The following is a 27757-nucleotide window of genomic DNA, read 5'->3' as shown; positions in this document are numbered from 1 at the left end:
TGAATGAGTGGGTATTAATTTGCCTCCCTGCATTTTTAATTCCTCATCTAAAAATTTGCATAATGACGGTGACCTCATAGACTTAAATGAGATTACACGAGCAAAGCGCCGGGCACAGTGCCTGCACGTGGTTGGTGTTCATGGGTAGATTTAAGTCATGTATTTAGTCAGTGAATCTACTGTACACGCAATGCCCCTTTTATTCTTTTCAGCTTTCAGAGTCATCTAGGACTTTGTATTTATCTACCGTGTGTGTGTGGGGGGGCACGCGAGTGTGTGCATTAACATATGTATGTCTCACAGTGGTTCTGTTCCCTCTTTACCCTTGAGAGAGGCAGAAAAGTGATCCACAGCTACTGTCTGAAGCATCTTGGAGAGGAAGGAGTGTTAGGAACAGGGAGGACAGTTGTGGATGAGAGACTGTGTGGCTAATGACATAGTCTAGGGGCTCTTGATTTCATTTGCTCTGCTAGTTAAAGAATTAAAAGGCAGGAAAATTCTCGAGTGCCACAGGTGGCCGCGGAGAAGTCTCAGCCACCACAGACAGCACCAGACAGAATCAGCAGTTGAAGAAGAGTTTATTGGGGATGAGGAAACACATGCACACAACAGACACACGGGGAGAGGTGAGGGACGACAGAGGGACACAGGACTCCTAAGGCTGAAAAAATCCACTCTCTTCTTGAGGGCTGGGTTTTAAAAGTCTCTGACATGTTTTCCTCCCCTAATTTAGGGTTTGTCAAGTTGAAAAAATTTAGGGCAGTTAATTGGCTCAGAACTGTTGTGTGACAGGTCCTGATCTGGCCTGTAACTCTATGAGCTAGTCCGTCAGCAGGGGGCCTGCCAGTCCATGATAAAAGCCAACAAGGCCTTTGTTTTAAACTACTAGGCTTTTGTCTCAGGGCAGGAGGGTGAGGAAGAAGTTGGCCATATTTGGAATTCATTACCTTTATTAGCTAACCATGCCTTCTCCCTGTCTGTCTGCCTACCTCCCAGTCTCTCACAGATTTCTGGTCCTACTGGTGCAGCAATCTAAGCATGACAAGCCTGGGTGGTTGGGTTGTGGACTGTGTAGGTGAGGTGCCTGCCAAGTGCTGCCTTGGACTCTTAGTTGACCAGGATCTGAATGGGGCTTTGCCCCCTAAAACAGGGAAGCTCTTAGCTGGGGTCCTAGCCTTGCTTCTGTGAACTGTGCCTGGCAGGAGATCATTCATCTAACACCCTTGGACCGTGATGCTCTAGCTCAGTTCCTACCTGGTCTGTCTTCCTGCTCTGCAGGGGGAGGAACTGCTTCTTTAGGCTGGAGCCTTTCCCTGCCCCACAGATCTTTGCTGTCACTTTCCAGGGATCTGCACAATGGACTTAGAGTCAAAGTCAAGGTCTTTTCCAACCTGGCTCTGCCAGGCTACGTGGGATAGTTTGACTGTTATCAAGGTTGCTTAACGCAGATGAGGTTTTCTTATCTGTCTTCCTCTAAGACTTTGAAGCCCTCAGTTACGTGACCAAGGAGACAGTGATAACAGGAGGATTCTATTGATTACAAGGCTCATTAAGAAAGGGCTTCAGTGGCACAGTGGCTCTGCCAGCTCTTTGACAGTGTGACCTTGACTTACAAATACAACCCGGGTTAGTTTCCATATGTAAAACGTAAACAGTAACTTAAACCCTTCTTATAGAACTTGCAGGTAAATTAATGCTCTTGGGAAGCACACTTTGGAGTACACAGTGCACAAAGTAAGTCCTTGGCACATGCAAGGCACCACATACCCCCTATGACCACTGTGCTGCCCTCCAATACCTCCATATGTCTTGTTTTTGTAACCTTTATGTACTGTGCAGTAGAACAGAGAATGGAACCCAATGCTAACTCCCAAGCCACAAGATTTTCTCAGGCTTAGAATCTGAGAGTCCTATGGGAGTCTTTCTGAGCTCTAGTTCCTTGAGTCAGGCTTGGCCATGGGGCTTCTGTGGGATTTAGCTCTAGACCTTAGATGCTCTGGGACATGTGGGGCTGAGCAGTAGGAAATAGGAGGCATTTTGATCAAGGGCCATTTAAATCAGGGGACTCAGAGCAGTTCATAGAGGTAAAGGAGCCCTTAGATTATCACCCTGTCTCTGTGGGACCAGAGACATGGATAGCTTGGTTGCCATGGTGACTGAGAGGTGTATTTATTCATTCCGTCAGTGGATATTCAGTGTCTGGACCAGGGTCAGATACGAGGTATCGAGGGGCTAATGAGGTAGATATGGTATGTAAGATGCTGAGGTTAGGAGAGGAAAGAAGGCACCCTAACTCACAGCAGTTTTCCTTCTCACGCGACTGTTGGCTCCCCAAATGATCAGCAAAACAGAGAGTGTAAATCTTCCATCGCAGCAGACCTGGAGAGAGGCAGCTTTTCCTTTAGTGCTGGCAGCCGTGCAGATAAAAGATCTTCTTCCTAACTCCACTACAAACCATTAAGCATTCAGAGCTCTGGCTAGTGTTCAGGATGGAACAGGTACTTGGCCAAGGAGCCTTGATCTTTTCCTGATAAGGCAGTGATTTGTGGAAGCAGCTGGTTACTGACCTAAAGAGGAGTGGAGGGAGGAGGAGGTAGCCCGAGGGAACAGAAGGGAGTAATAGCCCTGGCGAGAAAGTCGGGTTGAGAGGGGATCAAAGAGAGGCAGACTTGGCATTTACGTATCATTTAAATAGCATGAATTTCACATCAGAACATATGTGCTCCTCCCCGACAGCTATGTTAAACCAGCCTGGGGACACTTCAGGTCCGAATTCTGGAGCTCAGGCCCTGGCACAGCTATTGCAGAAGGACAGATTCGTAGAAAGAGACATCTGGTGGGGTAGGGTAGGCCATGATGGGCAAAGTCTGGCCTGGCTCTGTGGCCGTCACTAATACACTGTTGGGTGAGTTCCTCTCTTCTTGTGGCAGGAGGATACACAAGACAAGAGTATCCTAAGCTCCACGTGCTTTTTTTTTTTAAATAAAAGAAATAATTCTGGGGCTGGAGAGATGGCTCAGTGGTTAAGAGCATTGCCTGCTCTTCCAAAGGTCCTGAGTTCAATTCCCAGCAACCACATGGTGGCTCATAACCATCTGTAATGAAGTCTTCTGTATACATAATAAATGAATAAATAAATACATATTAAAAAAAGAAATAATTCTGGGAAAGTATCTTTTTCCACCCTGGACATTGTAGACAAGATGAAGCCATCTCAGGCTAGGACAGGGCGGTAGTTTTAATTCTGGGGTCTTGTGGATAGCTATGGACACTTTCTACAGAAAAATGGCTGTAATATGGCAAGCCGTATGTGTTTTTTTTTTAGAGGTTTCAAGTCTTCCGGGGTTAATCTTGGGTTAGATTAGGAATCCTTAGAGTGGAAGAAGGTGACATGTGCGTGCACGCGTGTGCACACACATGCACATACACGGCACGTGTGTAAGGGCACAGGTTGATCAAAGTGTCTTCCTTCATCACTCCCCATTTTATTTTTTGATCGAGGTCTTTCTCTGAACCTGGAGCTCATCCATTTGGCTAGACTATCTAGCCAATGAGCTCTAGGCATCCACCAGCCCCTGTCTTCCCACCCCTGGGATTACATTTGTGCACTCCTCATTGTCCAGCTTTTACATGTGTGCCGGGTATTCAAGTCTGCAGCAGGCACTTTACCCACTGAAGCCTCTCCCCAGCTCCAAATCCTTCAATTTACGTCCAATAGCGCTCAGTATCCTGCCCTGTGTGGGTCTTTTCAGCTTGGAATTTCGGGAGAAGATATATTCATATATTTTTAATTGACATTTTATGATTTACCAGGTGCTCCTTTAATCTTCACAAGACTGGGAAGCTCCTGGCTCCTTTTGTAGATGTGTAAACTGAAGCTCAGAGAGGATATATAAGCATGTCCCAGTGTCTCAGAGCTTCTGAGGGACGATCAGAGACTAAAACCTCAGCCTTTTGCCCTGCTCTCGTTCACGAGGGTAGGAGGGAGCATTTTGTTTCTCACTTGGGCCCGTGCAGTGTTGCTTCTCCCTGCTTAGACCTGGCCCTGAACTACATGGGATCTCTCCCCGGTATTCCACCCCGTCACCATCCATGACCCATTGAACTGGGGGTTACTGGTGGACTCAGTCCAGAGCTCCAGGCTTCTGTGGTGGAGAGAGAACAGGGCTGGAGCTCCAGGCCAGGCAGAGATGGTCCAGCGTGCTCAATTGCCTGGGGAGGCCTACCTGGGGTTATCTGAGCATTCTTTCCATCTCCAAGTAGAAAGACTACTTGGGGACCTTGCTGTTTCAGTTCTCACCCATAGAAACTTTCTTTTTCTTCCTTCCCCATTTGTTTCCCCTAACAAGCCCCAAGCAGTAAGAGACTGGCAAATGTCTCCACAGCTGCTACCCTTCAGCCCCTTGGAGTCAGGAATTCCATAGTAGACTAACAAAAGGGCTAGCCTGGGAACCTGACTCCATTTCTCTCTTCTTTGAGATAACGAGACTCATCCTGTTGGTCAGCACGGTCTGCTCTGCAGAGGTCTACAGATCTCGCAAGTCTCTGATGCCACAAAAAATACTCACTGGCGGGGTCAGCAGTAAATTAATGCACTTTCCCCCCATCTTCTTCCTTGTGACCTCGGTGCCTGCTGCCCAGAAACACACCTTTCTGCAGGTGAGATCAGGATGCGAGTTGGGGACAGACTAGAGGGAGGCTCTGCCTGTTTCCTGGGGACAGAGCATGGCAGGCTGTGGGGAGGAGAAACTGAGGTCTGGAATGGGATACCCGGGCAGGATGAAGGATGGGTGCTGGGTGAAATAGGTTGCACTTGCTGGTGGCTAAGGACAAGGGCCTTGCTGTGGTCATACTCTATACTATAGCAGCTTCTGAGCCACTGGAAAGCTGGGAAGTCCAGTTCTGGATGCACTTAGCCCTGAAAGGCAAGAAGACACATGTGTCTCAGCAATATGTGCCAGAATTTTCTCCAAGAGATACCTTGTAGAGCTAGAGAACCAGGTTGCCTCTGTCCTTTTAAATTTTGTTTTTGGGACAGGGTGTTATGTGCTCTAGCTATCCTCAAACTCAGTATGTACCTGAAGATGGACTTGGGTTTCTGATCCTCCTGCCTTCGCCTTCAGACTGCTGAGATGATATTATAGGCATGGACCTCCATGCTCGGTTTACGCAGTGCTGAGAATTGAATGCGGGGGTTGTGTAAGCGGTAGGCAAGCGCTCTATCAACTGAGCTACATTGCCATAGATATTTGTTGAGAGGCCAAGGAGGCAGTACCATTTAAGAGCTGAGAGTCTAGTTGGTCCAGACTGTATGGCACCTGAAGACAACAGGGCTGGCAAAGGTGAACGAAGGAGTTAAATGAACCTAGGCTGCACTGGGACTCTGTACTCGAGTCCCCTTTTCCGTACATTCTCCAGTTATGTAGAAGATGCTGATGTAATGGCAGAGATCCCAAACCCATTTCTGCTTTCCCCATGTCCCACAGTGTCTGCATGGGACTCACAGGCAACAGCAAATGGGCATATAGCCAAGGTGGTCCCTGATGCATCACCAGGACTGATGGGCAGTCCTGGGCTGATGAGCCGTCACAGCTTCAGACAAGGGAGAGTAAAGCAGGCACATCTTTATCTTGTAAAGACAACAATCCAAACAGGAACGAGGGCAGAAAGCATTGGTGTCTGTCAAAAATTTTATTTTTGTCATTTCACACAGAATGATGTTAAAATAAATCCTCAGTAATATATATATTTATATACTTATTTACTTGTGTCAATATTTACAAAAGACTGTGGAGCTCTATGAAGTCTATGTACACCCACGATAAGGTGAACAGGCAATGTTCATTGAGGCACATATGTACACATATATGTATAATCTATGTACACACATCAGACCCTACTGACACAGGAACTCTCAGCTGCACAAGTCCTGGGTGGGGGCAGTGTTGGTGGGGCTGAAAGCTTCCAGACCATGTCAGCAAGACAGCTAACATCTATACATCCTGTGCAATGCAGTTACAGCTGGTGTCTAAATTTTCATGAAGCAAACAAATAGTTAAATGACTTCCAACTCCCATGAGTCCTCCTCACAAGTCCTGCTCCGCCTTCAGCTCTCATTGGTTCTCGGTCTCTTATCACCATGGAGACCCAAGTTCCCTTTCAGCATCATCCTTAGGAAGCTTTGCCATCAGCCTTGGAGTTCCTTTTCCTATTGATCTCAGAGAGGCTTATTTATCTTCCTCTCCTCTTTGAGTTTTCGGTAATTTTTTTTTTTAAGAGACAGGACATGGGAGGGCAGCTGCAGAGTCATGCATGAACAGCAAAGAAGCCAGTGGACACCCTAACTAGTCTGTGCTGCATGAGCCTATTTCCACACTGTGTGTATAAATATACACACAGATATTTATACACACACGTATATAATATATATAATATATTATATATAGATATGGTCTCCAGAGGCAGCCTATATAATAAGCCCATAAGCACGCAACAACCCCCCACTTAACAGCTTTACAGCTCTGTCTGTAATGGAAACAAGAGAATCCTCCTTGCTTGCTGGCACCATTAACCCTGGCTGTTCCAAGATCACCCTCAGTGGGAGAGAGGGGTTCGTGGATGCAGAAACCCAGGAAGAGGCCAATTTGGCTGGGACATTGTTTGCTCCGCAGGGCTGGAGCTCAATCCTGGGACTTTCCAGCTTCCTGGAGCCCTTCAAATGAAGGAACCATCCAAGCACGACAACAAAAAGAAACTGGGTCGCTGGCTCCCACGTGAAGGCAGAACTGGGGCAGGCACGGAGCATGTTCAAACTCTCAGGAGCTGAGACTCACCCTTGCCAAAGCCACCCGGGCCTCGCTTCTCGCTTCTCTGTTCCAGCGAATAGCTGTGAACTCGTGTGCTCCCTTCTAGCCTCGCCTGGCAGGCCAAAGAGTCTGCCCTTGGCTTCGTAAGTTCAGAAGCCAGTCACGCTAGCAGCAAATATGGAAACTGTCTGCCAGCAAAGCATGCCCCTGAACAGGCTCTTCCCTAAGCTCCTCCTTTGCTTTCTCTGCAGTTCCGAGTGTTTACGCAGTCAGACAAACAAGGCAGCAGTGTCTAGGGAGCCGTTTTCAAGGAGAAGCAGGGCTTAGAGGCCTCTCACAAGGACCCAGAGACACAGCGTGGAGTCCTCTGGGTAGCTACCTAAGGTCCCGTCACCCAGCCGCTTCTCTACTCCCCTTCATTACGGAGCGACTGCAGCAGCTGTTCACAGTCTTATGTAATCACACCTGCACTATGCATCCGTCAGTCGAATGATGCAAGGACTTCTCAGCTGCACACTCATCTGGAGCATGTCCGACTATTTTAGGAGTGTAGAAGAGCACGGGAAGTTAGATGAGTTTCCATGCCGAGGCTCACGCCGGATGAGAGGGGACCATTTAGACAGGCCAACGGCGGCACTCACCAGCTGGTCATGCTAAGTCGAGGCTAAAGGCTTCCACTCCTGGAGTGATGGTGGCTCACTTGACCAGATTGCCGAGCTTCTGGGAAGGCGGGCAGATGACAGCCACCCCTGTATCACCTTCAGATACTAGCGAGGAATCCCTCCCACCCACTTCCAAGTAGAGTGCACACAGTTTAATGCAGAGATGAGGCTGAGAAAAGTGTTTCCCTGGGAGTTTTAACATTGCCAGACAGGATAGCAAGGAGGGCATGTTTAGGCTTCTACCTAGAAGTTTCTTGAATGGTGTATACAACTCATCCCCCAAGAAGACAAGTGGGTCTTAATTGCTCTAGGCCTGGCCCTCTGTTTACACTAAGCGGACTCAACTGCCTGCTGGGTTCATTTCACCAATGACCACATTTTTCTTTCTTCACTGAGGTTGTGTCAGAACTCAAGAAATTCAAGCCTAGGACTCTAACACCGATGAAGAAAAAAACTAGAGACCAGCCCTGTGCCAAGTCTCAGAATATTCCACTCCCCTAGAGCTACAAAGTTGGGCATAACTTTTCTGGTCTTGAGGGATGAGGTTACAGCCAAACAAGGCAGGCAGAATAAAGGAAAAGAAAGCACCTGGTCCGGGGATCACACTTCCCTTTGGTCCTTGAGTCAGGCCGCCACCTGGCAGGGAAGGGAAAGAGGCAACCCTGAGCCTGTCCTTTTGTTTGAAGAAATGCCTTCTAGATAGTTTCTTAAGCAGAAAAAGCACAGAGCTGGAGAGGTGGAAAGAATGCGAAAAAGGTCACGTTGAAATTCAAGTAAACGCAGCTTATTCCTTAGAATGCCAAATTTATTCCACACTAGTGAAACTGAGATTGGTCAACCTCTATTTGTGTGATTTTCTGAAATAATGGCATACATATATACATACACTATACATATATACACACAGGTATATGTATATATGGGAAACCTCGAATAACTCAGGACCAATTAACTAAAATCCTTATTGACAGGAATTATGTTGTCTTTCTATACTTTGAGTAGGAAGAGGCAAACAGAGCATCATCTGATAAGCTATGATGTGCCCACAACTATTTTGCAGCCAGCATTATTTAGCCTGTCTCTTTGGTCTGCTTCACCTCCGTTTCCATACACCAAGAGTTGAGGTTTAGAAGGTTGACGCTGAGCCAGGCAAGGTCTTCTGTCTTCTCAAAACGCTCTACTTAACTAAGGCAAGAGTTTATTCTAACCTATTTCGGAAATACCACTTTCCAATCACAAAAGCTGAACCACACATTTTCCCATCTCCCCTCCCAATAACCAGATTGCAAAGCATTCAGGACACTCTCCTCCCTGAGATTTCCCAAGGTCAGGCTATACAAAGATGTGCGGAGCAAAGTAAACTGAGAAGGAATTGAATGGGCTCCCGGGTCGCCAGTCTTCTCTGATTCCAGTCTGAATGGTAACAGCTCACCTCACAGATGTCTCAAGAAAGGGATCCCTTTCAAAGCCCTGGGTGATGTGTGGAATATTTGTACAGTTGCACCCTGTAGCGGCAAGTGGGATTTATTTCACGAATGCTGTTCCCTGACCACCCACACCTCTGTGCCTGTCCACCTCTCTACAAAGCAGTAGGACTTACTTTGCTCTGAAGTGCTGATAAAGTCTATATGGTTGAGCAAGTCAGTCTATTGTGAAGGAGAGTCAGAGGGCAATCCCCAAAATCTGCCCAAGTAACTGATCCCAGGCGTACACCTCAGGGCTACATTCCCTCATATTCATCTCCCTGGAGAGGGCTGCAAAAGAATCAAGTAATGGCTTTTACTGCATGGAAAGGATCTTCTATAATGGCTCAGGATGCTGTATGCTCATCTATCAGTAAGCGTTCTCCTATAGGCTTCCATTATACCTGACAGACGGACACAAAGTCAACAAGATGAGCTGGCATGAGGTCACTCAAATGCAAGGGTTCCAGTGCCTAGATGTCTCTAGGGCGCTGCGAAAGAACAGGTCGGAAGGAGATGCAGTGGAAGAGGGGCACAGAGACACATACCGAGAGAGATGTGCACAAAAAAGAGCCCGAAAGACGACAAAAGAAGGCCTTCTCAAGGGCCTTCCTTGGGGGAACACTGCATCTCTGTGTATTTGTTCATTCCGGAAGGAGGTCAGACCTCAGCAAACAGGAATCAATCATGGGATCAAGTGGGAAGAAGAACTACAGAAACTGGGAACAAATGTCCAGAGGTCAAGGGCGTTACCTGGTGGTCTATGTACTATCTATCACTTTTCAGTCCTGAGAGCAAGATTTTGAAAGAGCTATTGCTAAAGAAAACAGTCACTATTGCTTTTATTGCACATTTCCTCTTTAAAAACATTAGACACAAACTATGAGGGATGGAGCTGAGTTCCAGGGGGAAGGGGGACAGAAAGAGAGGCAAAGTGGACTAGGTTAGTTGAGGTGCTTGTAAGGGATTTCCTTACCCCTCCTGTCCTTCCCTGCTTTCTGCTCCATGGAGGTTGGGGGGTCTCAACATGGACCAAGTCTAAGGGTACAGATGACAGTCACAATAACTATGAAGACAGCTTCCAGCACGTATCTCCTGCTGGTTGACTCGAGTGGCTAGTGATGTTGGTGAACTAAGGTCATGAATTTGAACCTGGACAATGGAAACTTTATCAAGGCAAAAGGGACTTCGATTGTGTAACCAGAAATAGTAGCCTAGACGTCAGACGCCTTTCAGGTCAGGTAGCCATCCCATCCGCCACACTCAGATTGTTACGGCAGGGGAAGAGGGGTCCACAGGAGAGATCTGGGGTCCTCCTCCTTCCTAGGTTAGCAGGTCAGAGCACTGTGCACTCTTTATGACCTTCACATGCCCTTTGCACTTCCTCTAGCTCTCTGGGGAAGATCAGTTTCCACCTCCTTTCCATGGCTGTAACTGGCACTGAGTTCCCAGGCAGAGGATCCTTAGAAGAGCCAGCTTTTCTCACCAAGACTTGACATTCATACCCCACTGAAGTTCCAGAAAGGCAAAGAGCCTTAACAAAATTAAAGTTGGGTTCCTGAATTAAATTTATTTAACCAATGAAAACTTGGTTCTTGATAAACTTACTTAAAAAGTCAACTGCTCAGTTATTTTTCTCTTTCCTGACAATTTCTCTGCCTTTCCTCGACTCCTTCCTTCCCAACTTCCCAGAAACCCCAACTTTTAAAATGTCCGAGGCCACAGAGCATCTCACAAAGTTAGGGTGGAAATTGGTATCTCGCTTTGGAAACACAAGTCCCAGTGCACAAGTTTTGGATCACATGACCATCTCTGCTCTTGTTGTCTCCTCTCTGGAACCTTGAAGGGAGTGCTCAGAAACCTGGAACCATAGAAGTAGAGCCACGAAACTTGATTCAAGGCTACATAAAACCTTTGCCAAAAGGCACTCAGGCCCTACCTGGTCCTACGAGCAGGAAGAAGCAGCCCCTGGGGCTCTATGATGGTGGGTAATCTTGCAAAGTGTTTAAATCTAGTGTTAGAATAGAGGATAAAAATCAGGTCCTCTAAAGATTGCTAACGCTCTTTTAGCCATAGGTTAGCGTCCTTTGTCACATTTTACTTCAGCTTAACTGGTCTGCAGTTTTGTCAAGGCACCACAATTGAATGGGAGGTCAGGCTTCCCTGGGAGCCCTGGTGGGGAAGCATGCCTAGACTGAACACTCAGAGATGGTGATCAAGAGTTGACTTATTGGATTTGTGCCCAAGGGTGAGTGAAATGCCACGAGCAAGAAAAGGTGTCTCATTTTAGGAGCTAAGTCCATATAGAAAATCAAGTTTCTGATGTGGCTCCAGACAAAGAGTTACTTTGGAAGGCTAGGTAATAAGATCTTTTGGCTCAAAGAATGTTGGGGTATTTCAACCTGGCTTAGGGTCCAGAACCCTATAGTTTCTTGAGCCATCACTGCTTCAAGAGAATAGGGATAAACCTGGAGATTGTGGATACTTGGAGGGGAGACTGAGTCATCTGTGTGGATTTTCTCTGAAAGAAAAGGTACATCATGGAAGCCCATATTAGGTTGCCAGTTCTTGCAGGTCATTTCACACACCCTGCACTCTGAGTGCTGTTTGAAAGAAGGTGAATGGTAGCAAACCCAGGAGATTTCAGTGCTTGATGTAGCGGCCCATCTTTCTGCTTGAAACCTCAGGAGTCCTGTCTCAAGAATGAGGCTGGATGTCAAAGAAGAGGCTCCTTGGAGAATGTTGAGGGTTATTGATATAGGCAAGGAAAAGCAATTAAATCTGATCCCTTACTTTTGTCCATCAAATTTTAGATGTGTAAGTGTATTCATGGTTAGTGATTCAATGTCTAAATTTTATGTGTATTGTTGGGCATGTTGACTGCTTTCTGTGTGTGTATCTAGTATAAATATAACTCTGTGCACTGTGTATACATGCTGAGCTCATATACAGAAACAATGACAAAGCATCATTTATGCATTTTGCTGTATATCCATTGTCCCCCAGTTTGATTTGTATATTTTGTATATGAGTTGTATGCTGTGTGTTTGCACACAGGCTAAATATATCCCTTGCAGATATTCTGTGTTGGTATGCACATTCTATGTTTGGGCGACGTGTTTGTTTTGTGTATCTCTTATTTGTATACTGTTTATATTATTTTGGCCTATGGGTATTTTGCGTATATGTTGCATATTTTATATTTTTGTGTGACAATGACGTATTGTTTATTTTATGATGCATGTGTGCACACATTTTATGGTTCCCAGGCCAAGGATTTTGTGAATAGGTAACTTCCTCCTACCTAGACTTCTGTATGGGTTGCTTTAACTTTCTATCCTCCAGTATGTCCCTCCAACCCCACGCTATGAAGTTCAGCACCACCTCCCACTAAGGAGAAGAAGAGAAGCACAGAGGCTTTGTGTCTGGCATGGGATACTCTGGGGATGTGGGTGACCAGGAACTAAAGAGCACCCTGGACTAGCACCCTGGGCTGGCGCCCCCCCCCTCCCCTAAGACAACTGTAGGTACCAACTAGCGAATAGTGGTGTCTGGGCTTGAATCGATACTGAACAGTCTGATTGTGATTCACTGTGTTTGGGGAATTTAAGCCACTGTGTCAAAAGGCAAAGAAACCTAGCATGGAGAGGCACAAGCTGTCCCCCACTTCCTAAGGCCAATACATTCTCTACATTGAGGCTCTACCATGTTCATTTATTCTTTACCTGTTCTTGGGGTGGGGGTAATTCCTTTATAATTATTATTTAATTGAAATTTCACATACCAATCTCAGCTCCTACTTTCTCCCTTCCTCCTGCTCCCTTCACCTTCCCCCCTTCACCCCCATCCATTCCTCAGAGAGGGTAAGGCTTCCCACGGGGAGTCAACAAAGTCTAGCACATCTCTTTGAGGCGGGACAACTCTTATTTTTTTAAAGGGCAGCTCTTATTACCAGTGTGCTAGGGAGTTTGAGTTTAGTAATGAAAATGATGCTTTGGGCTGTGCAGGGAATCCATCCCTTGGTTCCAGAATTTGGAAATTTCCACCAATAGGAGGCTTCCTTTAAGTCTAGCTCAGCAGAATCTGGTCCCAAGGAGTTTTACTCCTTGGTTTCAAAGCAGAGGATCTATCCTAGGGACAGGTTCATGAAAGTGATGGATGCAGAGGCAAATGAGAGAGCATCAGTTGGGGGAGAGGATGATAATGGAAATGATTAATGGGATGAATTGTAGAGAGGAGGCCTGGGGTGGGCTTGACCCAGGATAGCTGGAGCTGTGAGGGCTATAGGACCCTTGTGCACTGCACTCAGTAAGACAAGCTTCAGCCATGAGAAACTGAAACTGCAGCACATGGAGGGCAGAAAGACAATTCTAATGTCTAGGAATCCATGAACACTGGAGTGTGTCTGAGGCAATGACAGCAAACCCAGGTTCAGTGGGTTTTAACGTACCCATTGGGCTTCTTATACAACCAACCCACCAAGCAATGGATTTGCTCCTGAATCTGCACTCCAGAGAATGAATATATATATATGTGTGTATGTGTGTGTGTATAATGTACATATACACACACTCGTGTATGTATATATATATTCTAGTGCACATAGTCAAACACATGCATAAATTGCCCTGTGTCAAAATATTGCATAAGCTTATACAATGTTCAAATGCAATTTTTCTATAGCTTACTAGAGGAACACATGAGACAGAAAGATAGATAGCTGATATATATTTATGTACATTGAACCCACAGATCTGCCTGTCTTCAGGATCAGTGTCCTGGTAAGCTTTGTAGTCATACCCACGACTGGATTAATTCCTACTGTTCAGTCACGTGAGTGTTTAGACTCTGACTTTTCTGTTCATTCACCTGGTGTGGCAGAGTCTTTGCTCCCATTGAAAGAACAGAGATGGGAGGGCTGGGCGGGGGGGCAGCCAGAAGTTTTGGTTCCCCATTCCAAGTAGTCTGTTTGCTTTTCCCTGATGGAGGGCTTTTGCCTTCTGATGGGGGAAAAAAAGCCTAGTTCAATACCATCGCAAGGCTATTAATACTCTACGTATGAATACTGTATAGGCTACTAGGAAGATAGGTTATCTTCTGTGTTTTAAATATTGAGATTCATGCAGTGAACACCCATGCAGCTCTATTGCATGACTGGTACACTCCACTGCACTGTAGTGGAGCAGGGCCACACCATCGGGGAAGCAGATGCCTGCAAACTGCAGAGTAAGAGAAGAAATCGAACATGTTCTGTGACCCTGAAGCTTGCGAGAACCGTATCTGAAGCTGAGAAGTCCCTGAATTTGGTAGCTTCTCCCCATAGGCCTAAGGGAACAAATGTAAAACTTGACAACTCATATTTGGTCATATTAACTGTCCCTCCCCCACCCCCTGGGCTTCCCCCACGCCAACACTGCAGAGAAAAAAGCAGAATGCTGCATCTCCATTATGAAACATAAGCCTCCGGAGCATCGAGTTGGCAACTGCAATCTACAAACCCCAGCCTGTGACACAGAAAGAAATTCCAACACACAGGACTGTGTGTTCTTTTCAAGGCAAAAATGGGAATGACCTTTGGAGCAGTCAGCAGAACTTTCAAACTAAGCCATGGTAGCACTCCTCTATGCAGAGGTGGGTGGGCTGAAGTGGGGTGGTAGGGTGAGGCAAGGAGAAGGCACCTGCCAGGTGTGTTTGCCTTTAGTTAGGGTGTTAGGATTGGCGTTGATCTGATGGACTGTGTGTGGGCTATGAGGTGGCGGCACTGTGCCCATGAGATGCTGGCTCCATAGGTGACTCCCATCTTTGGAAACCTGTATGTCAGTGATGAAGATCTCAGAAAAGCCATTGATAAATATTCTGTGTTCTAAATCAAAAATCAAAAGGTCAAAAGTCACTTGCACGACTATTGCTTTCCATGCAGAACCAGATGCACACTGTAGGACACTGACTACAATGCAGGCTATTATGCAACATCTGCATTAGTCCTGTGGAGCTGTGAGTACATTATAATAGGCTTCATCAGACATCAGTTAACATTTTGGTAATATTCACATAGTTTGTGTTAGCCAGTGTGCAGTTGGCTGTTTTTAAGTTCTCCTCTCTAAAGTCCTCATTGCTGTTGTTCACGCCCTCCTGTATCTCCATGTAATCTGACTTACTTATGGTAGAGGCACTTCTACTTTTCTTTAGGTCAGGGGAGGACGGGATCTTTGGACAGCTTGTCACTTGCAAGTACTGGGCCTGCTCCTCTCCCTCTGTCTCCCGGTGGTAGAAGTAGTTGAAGTTAGACACTATGACAGGGACTGGTAAAGCGATGGTTAACACACCTGCAATCGCACACAGGGAACCCACTATCTTTCCCCCAATGGTAGTTGGAACCATGTCTCCATAGCCTACAGTTGTCATGGAGACGACTGCCCACCAGAAAGCATCCGGGATGCTGGGAAATTGGGACTCTCGCTCATCAGCTTCTGCAAAATAGACAGCACTAGAGAAGAGGATGACCCCAATGAAGAGGAAGAATATCAGAAGGCCCAGTTCCCTCATGCTGGCTTTGAGGGTTTGACCTAGAATCTGCAGACCTTTGGAGTGTCTGGACAACTTGAAAATCCTAAAGACTCTTACCAACCGGATGACACGGAGAATGGCCAGTGACATGGCCTGCTGGCCTTGCTGGGCGTCCTCCGGCTTCTCGGCTAACTCTGTCCCCAGGGTGATAAAGTAAGGTATGATAGCCACAATGTCAATGATGTTCATGATGTTGGTGAAGAAGCCAGCTTTGCTGGGGCAGGCAAAGAATCTCACCAGAAACTCAAAGGAGAACCAGATGATGCAGAGAGTCTCTACGATGAAGAAAGGGTCGGTGAAGGAGGTGGACTGCTGGTACCCGATGGTGCTGTTGGAGTAGGTGTGGAAGGTCACCCCACCACCATGCATGTCCTCATTCTCATCCCGGAAGATGGGCAAGGTTTCCAGACAGAAGCTGACGATGGAGATCAGAATGACCATGACAGATACAATGGCTATAATCCTGGCAGGCCCCGAACTCTCAGGATATTCAAAGAGAAGCCACACCTGTCTCTGAAACTCATTTTCGGGCAGAGGACGTTCTTCTTCCTTGATGTAGCCTTCATCCTCCCGAAACATCTCCATCGCTTCTTCTCCTAGCTCATAAAACCGGATTTCTTCAGAGAAGATATCTAAGGGCACATTCACAGGTCGCCTCAACCTGCCCCCGGACTGGTAATAGTACAAGATGGCATCAAAGCTAGGGCGGTTGCGATCAAAAAAGTACTCATTTCGGAGGGGGTCGAAGTACCTCATCCGCTTCTTGGGGTCCCCTAAGAGGGTCTCTGGAAACTGGGCTAAGGTCTTTAGCTGAGTCTCAAACCTCAAGCCTGAGATGTTGATCACCACTCTCTCACAGCATTCGTGATCTGCCTCTGGGTCATAGGTGTCCTGCGGGTGCCCAGGGAGGGCAGCAGCCTCATCCACCGGGTCTCCGGTAGCCACTGTCATAGTTGGGACTGAGGAGAGTGCTTTACTCTATGCTGTCTGTCCGGCTGCTTGCAGCAGGGGGCTCAGGGTGCTGGTAACTGGGCCCGAGGGAACACAGAAGCATCGGGCTGTGCTCCTGCAGGAGAGCCCCAGAGCCCTCTGAGAGCTGGAGACACAGCCTCGCTTGGCTGGAAGACAGAGGCAGGTAAGGGCATGAGACGGCCAGTCATTGGCAACCTGACATGAGCTGCGTTTGATGCCCCCATCTCTCGGCCAAGAGTTCAGGAACACTAGCATACCATCAGCCCCGCCACTGACACTACTTTCACCATGTAACTTGTCCTAGGGATCAGTAGGGTTCAGGGAACAATCTTTCAATTATAGAATGGCATGCACTGGGGGCAGGTGACAGAGACAGGCTCCTTTGTACCACACAGCATCCTGGGACACAGCTCCATAGCGAGAAGGGAGCCTTCTGCCAGGCACTATGCTAATGTTTTGCCAACACCTGCACCACAGGAGGTACTCATGGTAGGGTGTTTGGGGCCTGGGTCTTTGTCCCTGATACCATCCCCAATACCTCTATAAGCTGTTATTAATGGATTGGTTTACCTGGCCAGGCAGGCGCCGGCGGTTCCTTGAATGGCAGATCAGATGCTACAGGAATCCTAGATACACAGATAGGCGGCTCAGCTCCCTGTCACATCTTCTCACTTGAGCTGGGAATAATGGTGAGTCACCCTGAGCAGGAGGGCAGGTTCCAGGTCCGGGAGGTGTGCTCTAGGGCTGGATAGGGCTGGAGGGACAGATGGATGCCTGGCCAGGGGCATTCAGGACTTGAGAAGAGTAAAGCCTGGGTCTGAAGCCTTTGGAAGGAAGGAGGTAAGACACACAGCTCAGCAAAAGCCAGAGTTCTCCTGGTTGTCCTCAGGAGGTGTGATGTCGCCTGGAAAACACAGCAGCAAGGTGGAAACTAGGGGTTTCTGGCAGCTGAAACCAGGACTTAGAAGCACTCTGGCAGATACCCTCTCTGCGAGTGGCAAACCCCCATGCCTGCTTTCCATGGTGCCAGAGACCGAGAGAACTACCCCGTACCCTCCTAGCCTCTCCTGGGTAAGCCTCTCTTTTCATCAGCTTGAAGTACTTTCTCCCCTTAGTTCTCTGCTGCCACCAGGAGCGACACAGCTTTCTCCATCCTGGTGTCAGAACACCTATCTCCCAGGAGAAGGGTTTTCCTTTTTGACCTTAGCTACGCGACCCGGTGAAGAAGCAACCCTTCCTCCCCCAGCACACACTCCTTCCCAGCTTGAGATAGACTCCCCCCCCCGCCCCCCGCCCCGCACACAGCCAGATAGCCTCTGTTAGAATGCTGGATAGCTGGGGTCGCTGAACTTACTCTCCCTCCAGGATCCCTAGGCCTCAGGCCTTGCTTTGGGTTGGGTGGCATTTGAGCTGGGCAGGCACTCGACCACTGATTTCTTCCCAAGAGAAAATCCCTCACATCTCGGCAGGGAAGCACAGAACAAACGCTCAAGCTGCCAGGCTGCGAGGCGGATTGGCTTCTCGGAGAGGGGGAGCCTAGAGGAAGCTGGCTTCCGGGCTGGCCCCCCGCCGACCCAATCCCGCTGGCCCCAGTACCGAGAGGGGTCTGGGACCTCTCCCATCGCCCAGGGCTCCGGCCGGGATTCCGCCGGGCGCGCTCCCGCCGGAATCCGCGCGGCTGACCGGAGCCTGCAGCCGTCGGCCGGCTTGAGCGTGCCACCTTAACCCCTTCCTGCGCAGTGCAGTGGGCTCCCGCTGCGGGCCTGAGGACAGCCTAGCTGGTGCCTGCGAGGTCTAGCTAAGGGACCACAGAGCACGTCTCCACCCAAAAATACACAGGAGCCTGAACTCTGACGGTGCAGAGCAGGCTTCTCCAGGCAGCTGCCCCAGATCTAGCTTCCTCTCAGGCAAGGGGGACTCCGCGGAAGCCCACCACCCCGGCCAAGTGGAAAAACAGCGACTGCAGAGAAGCCTATTTTACTCCGTTGCCAAGAGGCAAATGCAACCGGGAGGACCCAAGTGATTCGGGTCCTATCCTACCCACCCACTATTTACCAGACAAGGCTATGCAGTCAGCTGCACTTCCCATCACCAGCCACCTCCAATCTGCGCCCTCCGCCCTAAGTCACGCACAGACCACAGGGTCCCCGAGTCCATTCCATGCACTCTTCAGAAGGAGAAAGTCCCCCCTCCCCACCCGCCGTGACCGGCGCGGGTCCATAGCCCTCCAGGTCGACAGCAGGGGTCGGCACCAGCTCGCCCGCCCAGACTACCGGGATGCCCTGCAGCCCCTCTGGGGCGCTGCAGCCGGGCAAGGATAGCAGCACGCGCAACCGAACGCCGGACACTGATTTACCCTTGCAGATGGGTATCCGAGCCTCCATGTTCCTGGGTGACAGCCAGTGCCGGCAGAATCCGAGCAGCGGGCGGTGACGGTGGTGGCGGCGGGGTGCGGGCGGCCAGCCGGGAGCAGACTCTGCAGTCCCGCGGGCGGCGCGTACGGAGCGCCCGGCCGCCGCCCGCAGCCGCACCGCGCCGCACCGCGCCACGCAGCGCCGCACCTGGCCCCGCAGCGAACTCGAATTAAAGGGACCGACGGGGGCCAGAGCCGGCGAGGTGTGTCGCTCGCCGGCGCCACCGAGCTGGCCATCGGGTTAGATCCCCCGCGCCGTGTCCCCGACCCCTACCACAAAGAAAACACCCCATTCTTTGGCAGAACGTAGGTTACCCACCAGAACTCCGTGCAGAGCTCAACTAGGTGCTGCCTGGGCCGGGAGAGGTGGAGAGTGCAGAAGTTAAGGAGCTCTAGAGAGGTTCTTGCCAACATAATGAAGTAGGCAAGATGAACGGATCAATACTAACTATCCCAGGCCTGAGGTGGGATTCAGCCCCGCGGGAGATGTGTTGCTATTATTAAGATGCTGCCAGACAGGATTTGCAGACCCTAGCCCCCCCCACCCACCGCGGCGCCCCTGACCTCCTGCTTCTACACCCCCCCCCCCATCCTATAGCCTTGAGCCCCACCTAGATCTTACCCAGCACAGCTTTGGCTTCTCAGGGCAATGCAGCAGGTGAAGGCCTGGCTGCAGTGTGGTAGAAACTCACCGGCCTTCTTTGCCCCTCACCGGGTGGGGGTTGGGAGAACAGCAGGAGCAACTGAACTGAGGGGCCAGCCTCTTGCCTTTCTGATTTCTTTTCCCTAGGGCTCTGGACAGGGAAGGCTGGGGGGACACACAGTTGCCCTTGGGAGGGGCCAGCTCCTTGCAAATGCCCTTTCACAGATCTGACAACATTAGCTGACCCACGTTTTAATCTAAATTTGAGTATACAGTTCACCGTATCCTGGCATGGGTAGAGCAGGATATTCTCTGTCTCTGAAAGAATATATGTAGCAAGTCTGTGGTTTAGTTGGAGGTGATGGTATTTTGGGAGTCCACGTAGCTTTAGAAGTCATGGAAAAGCTTTCCAAGACTTCACTAGCTCACTTCTGCAGGCCCCTGAGATTGGCCACAGAGTTCTGGTGTTCAGAGGGCTCTAGTGTGGTTAAGACTGTTCCTGGGCCCTCTCTGCTAAGACAACCCTTTCTATGAGAGTATCTGAAGTTCTGAAAGCCTGCTTCCCTGCAAGGGAAGGGTCTGAGGGATGTGGCCATTCCCCAGTGGTAGTCTGTCGAGTGGGTTTTAAGATTGGGACCCTACCGAGAGCTGCACGGAGTACCCTGAGAATACTTGGGGGTAACTGATGACTGTTAAGACCGGACTAGTTTGGCTTCTGACTCCTGGAATGGTCTGTCAATGAAGGATCCAGAATCTGGCCTGGGTGTTTTACCTGTCAAACTCAGACTTTAATCTCTGACAGTGACTGGATAAGTAAATCTACTACAGAAGCGGCAACCTGTCAGTGTTAAATTGCGTATGAAGAGTTTAGCATCCAGAAACCAGGTAGTAAACACTGATCCGTAGTGTTCTGCCCACTCTCCTCAGATCTCCAGCCTTCAGTTTGTTTCTTCTCTTACCTGGCCACTGGTGTGTGTTTCCTGTTCTTCCTGCTTCCCATGGTCTCAGCTATGCAGCAAAAACATTCTCCACCACTCCGCTACGGACTCCTTCTGGGAGATTCCCCCGAGGGTTTCTGTTTCTCCTATTTGTCATACTTATGTCCACTGGAGAGTGTGCACATATTTTCATTGTTTTACTGTAGAGCAAAAGGGTGGATAGCAGAGAAACCCTTGCAGGAGAATTAATAATAATAATCTTAATTGCTGCCTTGTGCTTACCATGTGGCCAGCGCTATGCTAAGACCCCGGGACCCACAGCACTCAGTTCTCAGTCTTCTGACTTGTCTGTCAGTGCCATTCATTGGGAAGGCAATAGAGGCAGAGGGAGAGGAAAGTGACCTGCGCGAGGTCAAGAAATGGTGGCTCTGGGTCTTGAATCAGATCTTTCTTGGGAATCCCGATTCCCCACAGCGTATGCGTGTGTGCCAAGTATGTCTGAATTTCACTTCCCTTTGGGAATTTCCTCTGCCCCCTGCTATTGTCCCCTTTTCCCTTCCCTTTAAAATCCGACCTAAGTGTGAATGACAATGGGGAATAAAACAGCTAATGAAGGAAAAGAAGAAAAGGCTATGACAATAGCCCTTGCTGTGAAAGGTAGCTCTCTGGGCACATTTGACAGCGGCAGGGCTGGGGAGGAAACAGTAGGAAAGAGAATAGGTTCAAATCCAAACGCGGACACTTGTTAGCTGTGAGAACTTGAGAGCAGGCATCAAAAATCTTTGTGCTTCAGTCTCCTAATCTGCCCAACAAGGAAGCAAAGCCCCTTTGCAGTGTAGGACTGGATATAAGGAGGGGACAGCTAACCAGTTTAAATTAAGTCAGAAGGGCTTTGATCATCAAGTTCCCTTTCCAGATCTCCAGTTCTTAGTCCTGGTTCCAAAGGGACAACCAGCTTGTCCCATGTTCCTTTCCTTTGGTGAGATTCCCCCCATCCCCCATCACTCCCCCCCCCCAGCGACTTCTCCTTTCCCTTCTGTTTAGCGTCCTGCTTGGCCTTTAGGGAAAGGCTGTGGTGACCACTGCAGGGAGTGGCAAGTAACTGTAGTCATGAAAAAAAAAACGGTTTATGTAGATAAATATTGAATAATCACACTAAGTATCAGAATCATGGTGCAGCTCCATTTGTATAGGATTCTAGAAGATGCAAAACACTGATCTACAAAGGCAGGAAGCAAGCAGGTCTGTAGTACTTGCATGGATGGAAGTATTGGAAAGGGAACAGGAGATGTACTGCCAGTGATTTCTTTGAGGCGAGGGGGGGGGGTAAGGGCTATGTTTATTATCTTGAGTGTGTTGACAGTTTTGCAGGCTTATGCCTGTATCAAAATGTCTCAAATTTTATGTTTTAAGCAATACAATTTATTGTACATAAAGCATACAACAATAAAGTATTTATCTGAGTTTTAGACTCAGAAACAGAAAAGAAGGTTTTCCAAATCCCAGTCCCTACCATTTAACACCATTTAGGGGCCCAGAAAGTCTCCCTGATTGTACTGGGGTCACCTTGCTAGTATGGGCAGCACCTCTTCTTGGTGCTCCTGTACCTGCTGTGTGCTGGCACAGGGAGGCAGGGCAGGGCAGCATTGTGGGTATATGATCTAATGCCTATAGCCAGACTTAGGGAAAGATGTGACTGACTGTTTTACAGAGAAAGACAATGAAGTTCAGAAAGGACCAGACGCTGGCCAGGGTAAGCTAGTTGGTAAGTGGTATGGCTGGGACCAAACTCAAAGTGGCAGGAGTCCACAAGTTGCTATGTCACCCTGCCAACTGGATAACAGGTTTCACCATTTAGGATGTGGATTCAGACCATCAGAAACCCCTGAAGGCACATCCTCTTATCCTGAGGAGGGACTGTGACCTGGCAGGAAGATTGCTCTAGAAAGGGATTGATGTCAATGGTTAACTGGCCACAAGTTAGCTCTGGGACTGGAATCAGTGGTATGAGCTTCCAGACTCTAATCCTCTTTTGCCTGTTCCAGCAAAGGCTCGGGGAATGCTTCTCATATTTGCACAGCCGTGAAGCACAGCTCAGGAGAGGACCAGACGACATCTGGTTTCAGTCTTGGTGCGCAGAGCTGTGTGGTCCAGGGGATATTCACTTGACCTTTCTTTTCAGGAGTTCAGTTGTGAAATAAGGTATGCAATCTCTCAAGCCCCACGTCCTTGTTCATGGGATGATGAGGGTGGGGGTGGGGGAGGACAAAGGGCAGAAAGACTGAAACCTATGTTTACAGCCAGTGTGTATTGAAATCTCAAAGGATCAAGGAGCTTAAGGAACTTAAGAATGGGTTTGGCGAAGTCCACTGGTAAATTGATTCACCAGTGGGCTGAGTCTACCGTGAACATAACTGCCGTTGCTCTGCTGTGGTGGGGCCCTGCAGGCGTGTATCAACGATGTTGGAGAACATCCTTGAAAAAAGAGTGCTGCCCTACTGACTTCCCAAATCTGCTACTCAACTCAGAAAAGTCAAGGTCAGTTTCTGTAGGAAGTAGGAAGTGTCTAGATGAACTCCAGCTGGTTCCAAAGAGCTCTGGGTGGAGCCGGAGACTTGGCTCCTGGCCTGAGTTGTCTGCTGTGTCCCGTACTGCTCACTCAAGACTGGCTGCAGAAGGTGTGCCTCTGCCTAAGGCTGGGCTGCTCAGTGCGGGCTCTCCAAGTACCTGTGAATGAAACAACGCAGTGGGGTTGGAGCGCGGAACAGGTGCCAGCAGGTCGGGGCCTGATTCCAGCCTGCTGGGCTTTAGCTGTGACTCAGTTTCCTCAATCATGCACTTTCAGGGTGAGGCTGGAGGATAAACCACTTGGAGTGGAGCCTGTCCAAGCAGACACAAATGTAACACAGACAGTATTACCACCCTCTGTGGGAAATGGGAGCTGAATGGTCTACACCAGGCAGTTAGGGCAGATACTCTGTGGGTTCTCAGACCATCTATGATATAAGGGGCCTGTGAGTGTAATGCCCAGGTAAATTCACTCACTGTCCCTTGGTTTTTCTCTCTCAAGGCTCTTTTTGAGGGTGGCAACACACGTTCTTTAGACAGCTCGTGTTACCCAGTGACTCCTCGATAGTTCTCAGTGTGGCCAGGATGGTGGTCCTGTAAGGTTCTGTAAGGGCTCCATCTGAAGACCAGTTGGAATGGGCTAAAATGTGAAATGCCACAAGCCACTTGACTGCTCTGTGGGCCTGGGTTCCAAGCAGCCAAGCTACCTTGTAGCTGTACTCTTTACAAGTTCCCCGAGTTCTCTGCCTTCCGCCTAAGACTTGTGTGAGCTTCACTTCCCAGGCCCACGTCTCTGTCATGTTCCTTGCACCCTGAGACACTGTCATGTCCCCTGTTGTCTAATCCAGACACCTGAAAGTCATTATAAGACCTATGCTTCCTCTTCTATGCGGACGGCCTCTTCGTCAAGCCAAACACATGGCCTTGACATCCCTGCGTGCTCTCCCTCACTTCTCCTTCCTGTCTGGTCATCTCTGGCCACCAGCGGGCATGATCACATCTCTCCAAACCCATTTTGGCCCTCTGCCTTCATACTAAGGGCCCCATTTGCTCTCCTCTCCTTAAAGGAGAAGTAGTCACCTTTCTAGGGTGCAAACCAGATCATGTATCCCTTTAACTCCTCTTTGACTCTGTATTGCTGCGATCAACCAACATTTCCTGAAAGGCAACCAAAGCCTTCTATGATGGTCCTCCGTCCTCCATGACCTCCACCTTAGAAGCCTATGCAGGCATCACACTAGACTGACTTGAAGGTCCAAGTGGCTTAATCTAGACGTATAAGGCTAAGATCTGAAGTGAGACAGGCTTGGAGTCCATTTCTTCTTACCTCTGCTGCTTACCACATGTGTGACAGCTTCTGGAACCTGCAAGTCTTCCTGCTTTGGCTTTAGTTATCCCTCAGCCAGCTCTAACACCCTCTCTGCCCACTCAGTGACTTCTATCTAATACTCGGCTCATGCTATGTCTACCAGGAAGTCTTTCTGGCCTCCTCTCTGCTTTCTGTCTATTGATCCTATGCCCAGGATATAAACCTATCAGATTAGGTTGAGATCCCCACTGTCATTCCATGCCATTGTCTCCTAGGAGAGCAAGGCTATATCTCTTATCTTGGCTTTCCTGGCATCCACTGTGGCCTGGTGCACTCCAGCAGACAAATGGACTCTGTGGTACAACCTGGCTTCTTCATCTTCTCTTGCCCTGCACCAACTTGGCCATTCTCTGAGATCATTCTAGCTTCCAAGTATCTGTACCCACACCAGTGTCCCCAGATGGAAACACCTTAACTCAGTTTGTGGCCCAATTGGCTCAAACGTAGGCATACCTCCATGAATTCAGCCTGGCACACACTAGCCCCTAGTATCCAGGTTCCACCCTGGCTTATCTGTGCCTGGCTGCTAGTCTGATCCCTAGTCTTCCTCTCTGATAATAGAGAAGGAGAACAGAGCAGGTACAAGAGAAGCCACTTAAAATCAAGTGATGGCCCTGGTTTGTACTAGATCTGACCGTACTAGATCAATTCTTGCTACTCCCTAGGTAACCATGGAGTATATGACACGGAGAAGGATACTTTTCTCCTCTTTATCCCCCACTTTACTGATTTGGAAAATGTGAAAGTTGGATGCATGTGTGATCTCTTTGTTCTAAGACAGTGGCCTTGACTTTAGTTGAGGAGTGGGAGCTTCAAGAAAGCAGTGGACATACCCCCTTCATCTCTCCTAGCATCTCAAGAAAGCAGTGGACATACCCCCTTCATCTCTTCTAGCATCTCAAGAAAGCAATGGACATACCCCCTTCATCTCTCCTAGCATCTCAAGAAAGCAGTGGACATACCCCCTTCATCTCTCCTAGCATCTCAAGAAAGCAGTGGACAAACCCCCTGCTTCTCTCCTAGCATCCTTGGTTCTACTGTACTGAGTGATGATGAGGCTCACAAAGGTCAAGGTCACTTGGTCCTAGTGTCCGAGTGGGACCTGAGCTTCAGCCTCTCCAAGTTCCAGGTGCAGCTCTCCCATTGTCTGTTTAGAAGGGAAGGATCTGGAGACTTCAAAAATCAAGATCACTTGGAAAACAAGTACCTCAAAAATTCAAAAACAGTGCCAAACTGACGCTCAGTGCATCCTAATGATGTTCTCCACATCCAAGCAGGGCCGTCAGGCAGAACACAGGGAGCCTGCAGTGCTGAGGCCTCATGGGAGACAATGGGCTCACCCTGCTCAGGGGATAGGTGGAGACACACAATGGAATCTTTCAGGTCAGAGCAGAAGCTGGGCTGCTACTTCGTACCGAATGTTTGTTGAATGATGACTGAGTACTGAATATCAGCTAATGGGAGGATACCTTGTTGCATGGAGTGGAGAGAGAGAGAGAGAGAGAGCGCGCGCAGACCTTGTTCAGGGAGCTCAGATTACGGACCTGGAGAGATTCAGCCTCTCTGACCCAGTCTTTGAAGCAGGGAGTGGGAAAATCAGAAGATCAAGGAGGCTTCTGAGTCATCTTGGCTGATGATTTCCTGGTGTTGGAGAGCAAAGATGCAACTGAGAGAGAAAGAGGATCTGGAGGCACAATGATCAGGTCGGAAGTGGGGCCGGGTCGGGGTGGGGGTGCGGATGGGGGAGGGAAGGCACCGGGAGAGTCCCTGTGGTTTCTCCTCCTCCTGCACACTTCCAAGCAGGAGACTTGGACCACCTGATATTCCAGGATCATCCTGCAGCGCCACCCAGTGGCCATGTATAGAAGGTGCGGGACCGTGCCTAAGAAAGCAGCAACTAGGTTGACGGAAGAGGAAAAGGCCCAGATAGTATAGAAAACTGAATATTTTCCTGAGCTGGGGGTGTGGTATAGGAGTCCCCAGGAGTCTGTGGACCTAGGCAGAGTCAAGCTTTAGGGGAGTTCATGCCCTGAAGGGTTTCCTCTCTTCTCTGAACCCTGTAGCACAGGCTTGCAAATCTCCCTGACTGAATTTGCAGATGGTGGACAGACGAAGGCCTGAACATGCATCCGACAGCTGGCCTTCCCCCGATGCATCTGGAGCAGGTCACATTCCCGGCTCTCAGGTCAGCACAGTGGGCTGGAGAGGAGAGAGCGGAGCTACTTCGCTGGAGACTCAGAATCACTTCTCTTTCAGCCGCCACACCCTCTTCAAGATCGGGGGAACTTCCCAGAAACAAGCCCAAGCTCTTTCTCTAATAATTTAAAGTAGGACACAAATCTCAAGCCGAAGGGAGGTGGCACGGAACCAGGATGAGGGTCAAAGCACAGCTCGTCTTTCCAGGCATGTGTGAGAAGGACAGTGATCTAAAGGAGGTTGGCACTGCTTCCATCCCCACTGGACACGCTGACACCAAAGCTTAGGGTAAGGGGACTTGCCCATGGCCACATAGATGAGAACCAGGGGCCGAAGGAAGAGATGAGTCTTGACCTGGCTGGGTCCCAAGGGCACTGGGCCCACCTATGTGGGGGACGCAGAGCCTGGCATGCACTTATTAGTTCCGTTTGTAAATGCTAAAGGGATGGGTGGGGAAGCAAAGTGGCCAGCATCTGCTTCTGACCCAAGGCTGAGAGTTGCTTAAGCTGGACAGCCAATTGGAAAACAGCATGTAAGAAAGAAGGAACTAAGCCTTCTGAATGTGGGTGACAGTTATGTGGCTTGATCTGTTGGGGGGGGGGGTGTCTGGCAGTGGGACCAGAACCTATCTTGGGTGCATGAACTGGCTTTTTGGAGCCTATTCCCTATGGTGGGATACCTTGCTCAGCCTTGATATAGTGGGAGGGGCTTGGTCCTGACTCTACTTGGTATGCCAGACTTTGTTGACTCCCCAAGGGAGGCCTTACCTCCTCTGAGGAGTGGATGGGGGTGAAATGGGGGGAGGTTGGTGGTAGAGGAAGGGAAGGGAGGGGGAACTGGGGCTACTATGTAAATAAAAAGAAAACAAAGAAGCAAGCAAGCAAGCATCCATAAAGGATGGGTATTTGGGAGGTTTGAGCAGGTTTGTTTCTTTAAGCACAAGGCCTACCATGGTGGATGGTCTAAGATGGTCTCAAACATGTGGGCTCAAAGCAATGCCCCCCCTTCTTGGGTTTAAGTCTTTTTAGTAGCTGGGAAGTGCAGGTATTCCTGTTGTGCCTGGGGTGGGGACTGAGCATTTGCAGTAAAACACGTTTTACCCTCCCTCCCTCCCTCCCTCTCTCCCTCCCTCCCTCCCTCCCTCTGTCCCTCCCTCCCTC

The 27757-nt window shown here is 49.0% G+C and overlaps 1 protein-coding gene and 1 long non-coding RNA gene across 6 annotated transcripts; one reads left to right on the top strand and one right to left on the bottom strand.

Moving 5' to 3' along the window:
• Nucleotides 1-5676: 5676 nt before the first annotated feature.
• On the bottom strand, nt 5677-19524 carry Kcna2 (potassium voltage-gated channel subfamily A member 2). Of its 5 annotated transcripts, none has more exons than XM_026789651.1 (3): nt 19506-19524; nt 17041-17374; nt 5677-16616 (listed from the first exon to the last, which is right to left on the bottom strand). In XM_026789651.1, the coding sequence occupies exon 3, from the start codon at nt 16447-16449 to the stop codon at nt 14950-14952; it is 1500 nt and encodes a 499-aa protein (XP_026645452.1). In that variant the 5' UTR covers nt 16450-16616; nt 17041-17374; nt 19506-19524; the 3' UTR covers nt 5677-14949. The 5 variants fall into 5 exon arrangements, with proteins under 5 accessions (XP_026645452.1, XP_005367888.1, XP_026645453.1 ...); XM_005367831.3 differs by lacking the exon at nt 19506-19524 and adding an exon at nt 18827-18982; XM_026789652.1 differs by lacking the exon at nt 19506-19524 and adding an exon at nt 18827-18982 and having other exon boundaries at nt 17041-17294.
• A 6168-nt stretch (nt 19525-25692) lies between these two features.
• LOC113458432 lies at nt 25693-26915 on the top strand. The gene is made up of 3 exons (XR_003378813.1): nt 25693-25784; nt 25986-26104; nt 26465-26915. It is a non-coding gene; the product is annotated as an uncharacterized LOC113458432 (long non-coding RNA).
• Nucleotides 26916-27757: the final 842 nt, after the last annotated feature.

Source organism: Microtus ochrogaster, unplaced genomic scaffold (assembly GCF_000317375.1).
Source record: "Microtus ochrogaster isolate Prairie Vole_2 unplaced genomic scaffold, MicOch1.0 UNK25, whole genome shotgun sequence".
In the NCBI taxonomy this organism is placed as follows: domain Eukaryota; kingdom Metazoa; phylum Chordata; class Mammalia; order Rodentia; family Cricetidae; genus Microtus; species Microtus ochrogaster.
Note: the sequence above shows the minus strand (reverse complement) of the source record. Positions and strands in the feature narration are given on the sequence as shown.

What these genes read in the sequence shown, in the direction of transcription:
- Kcna2 (XM_026789651.1), bottom strand. Translation starts at nt 16,449, where the DNA reads ATGACAGTGGCTACCGGAGACCCGGTGGATGAGGCTGCTGCCCTCCCT.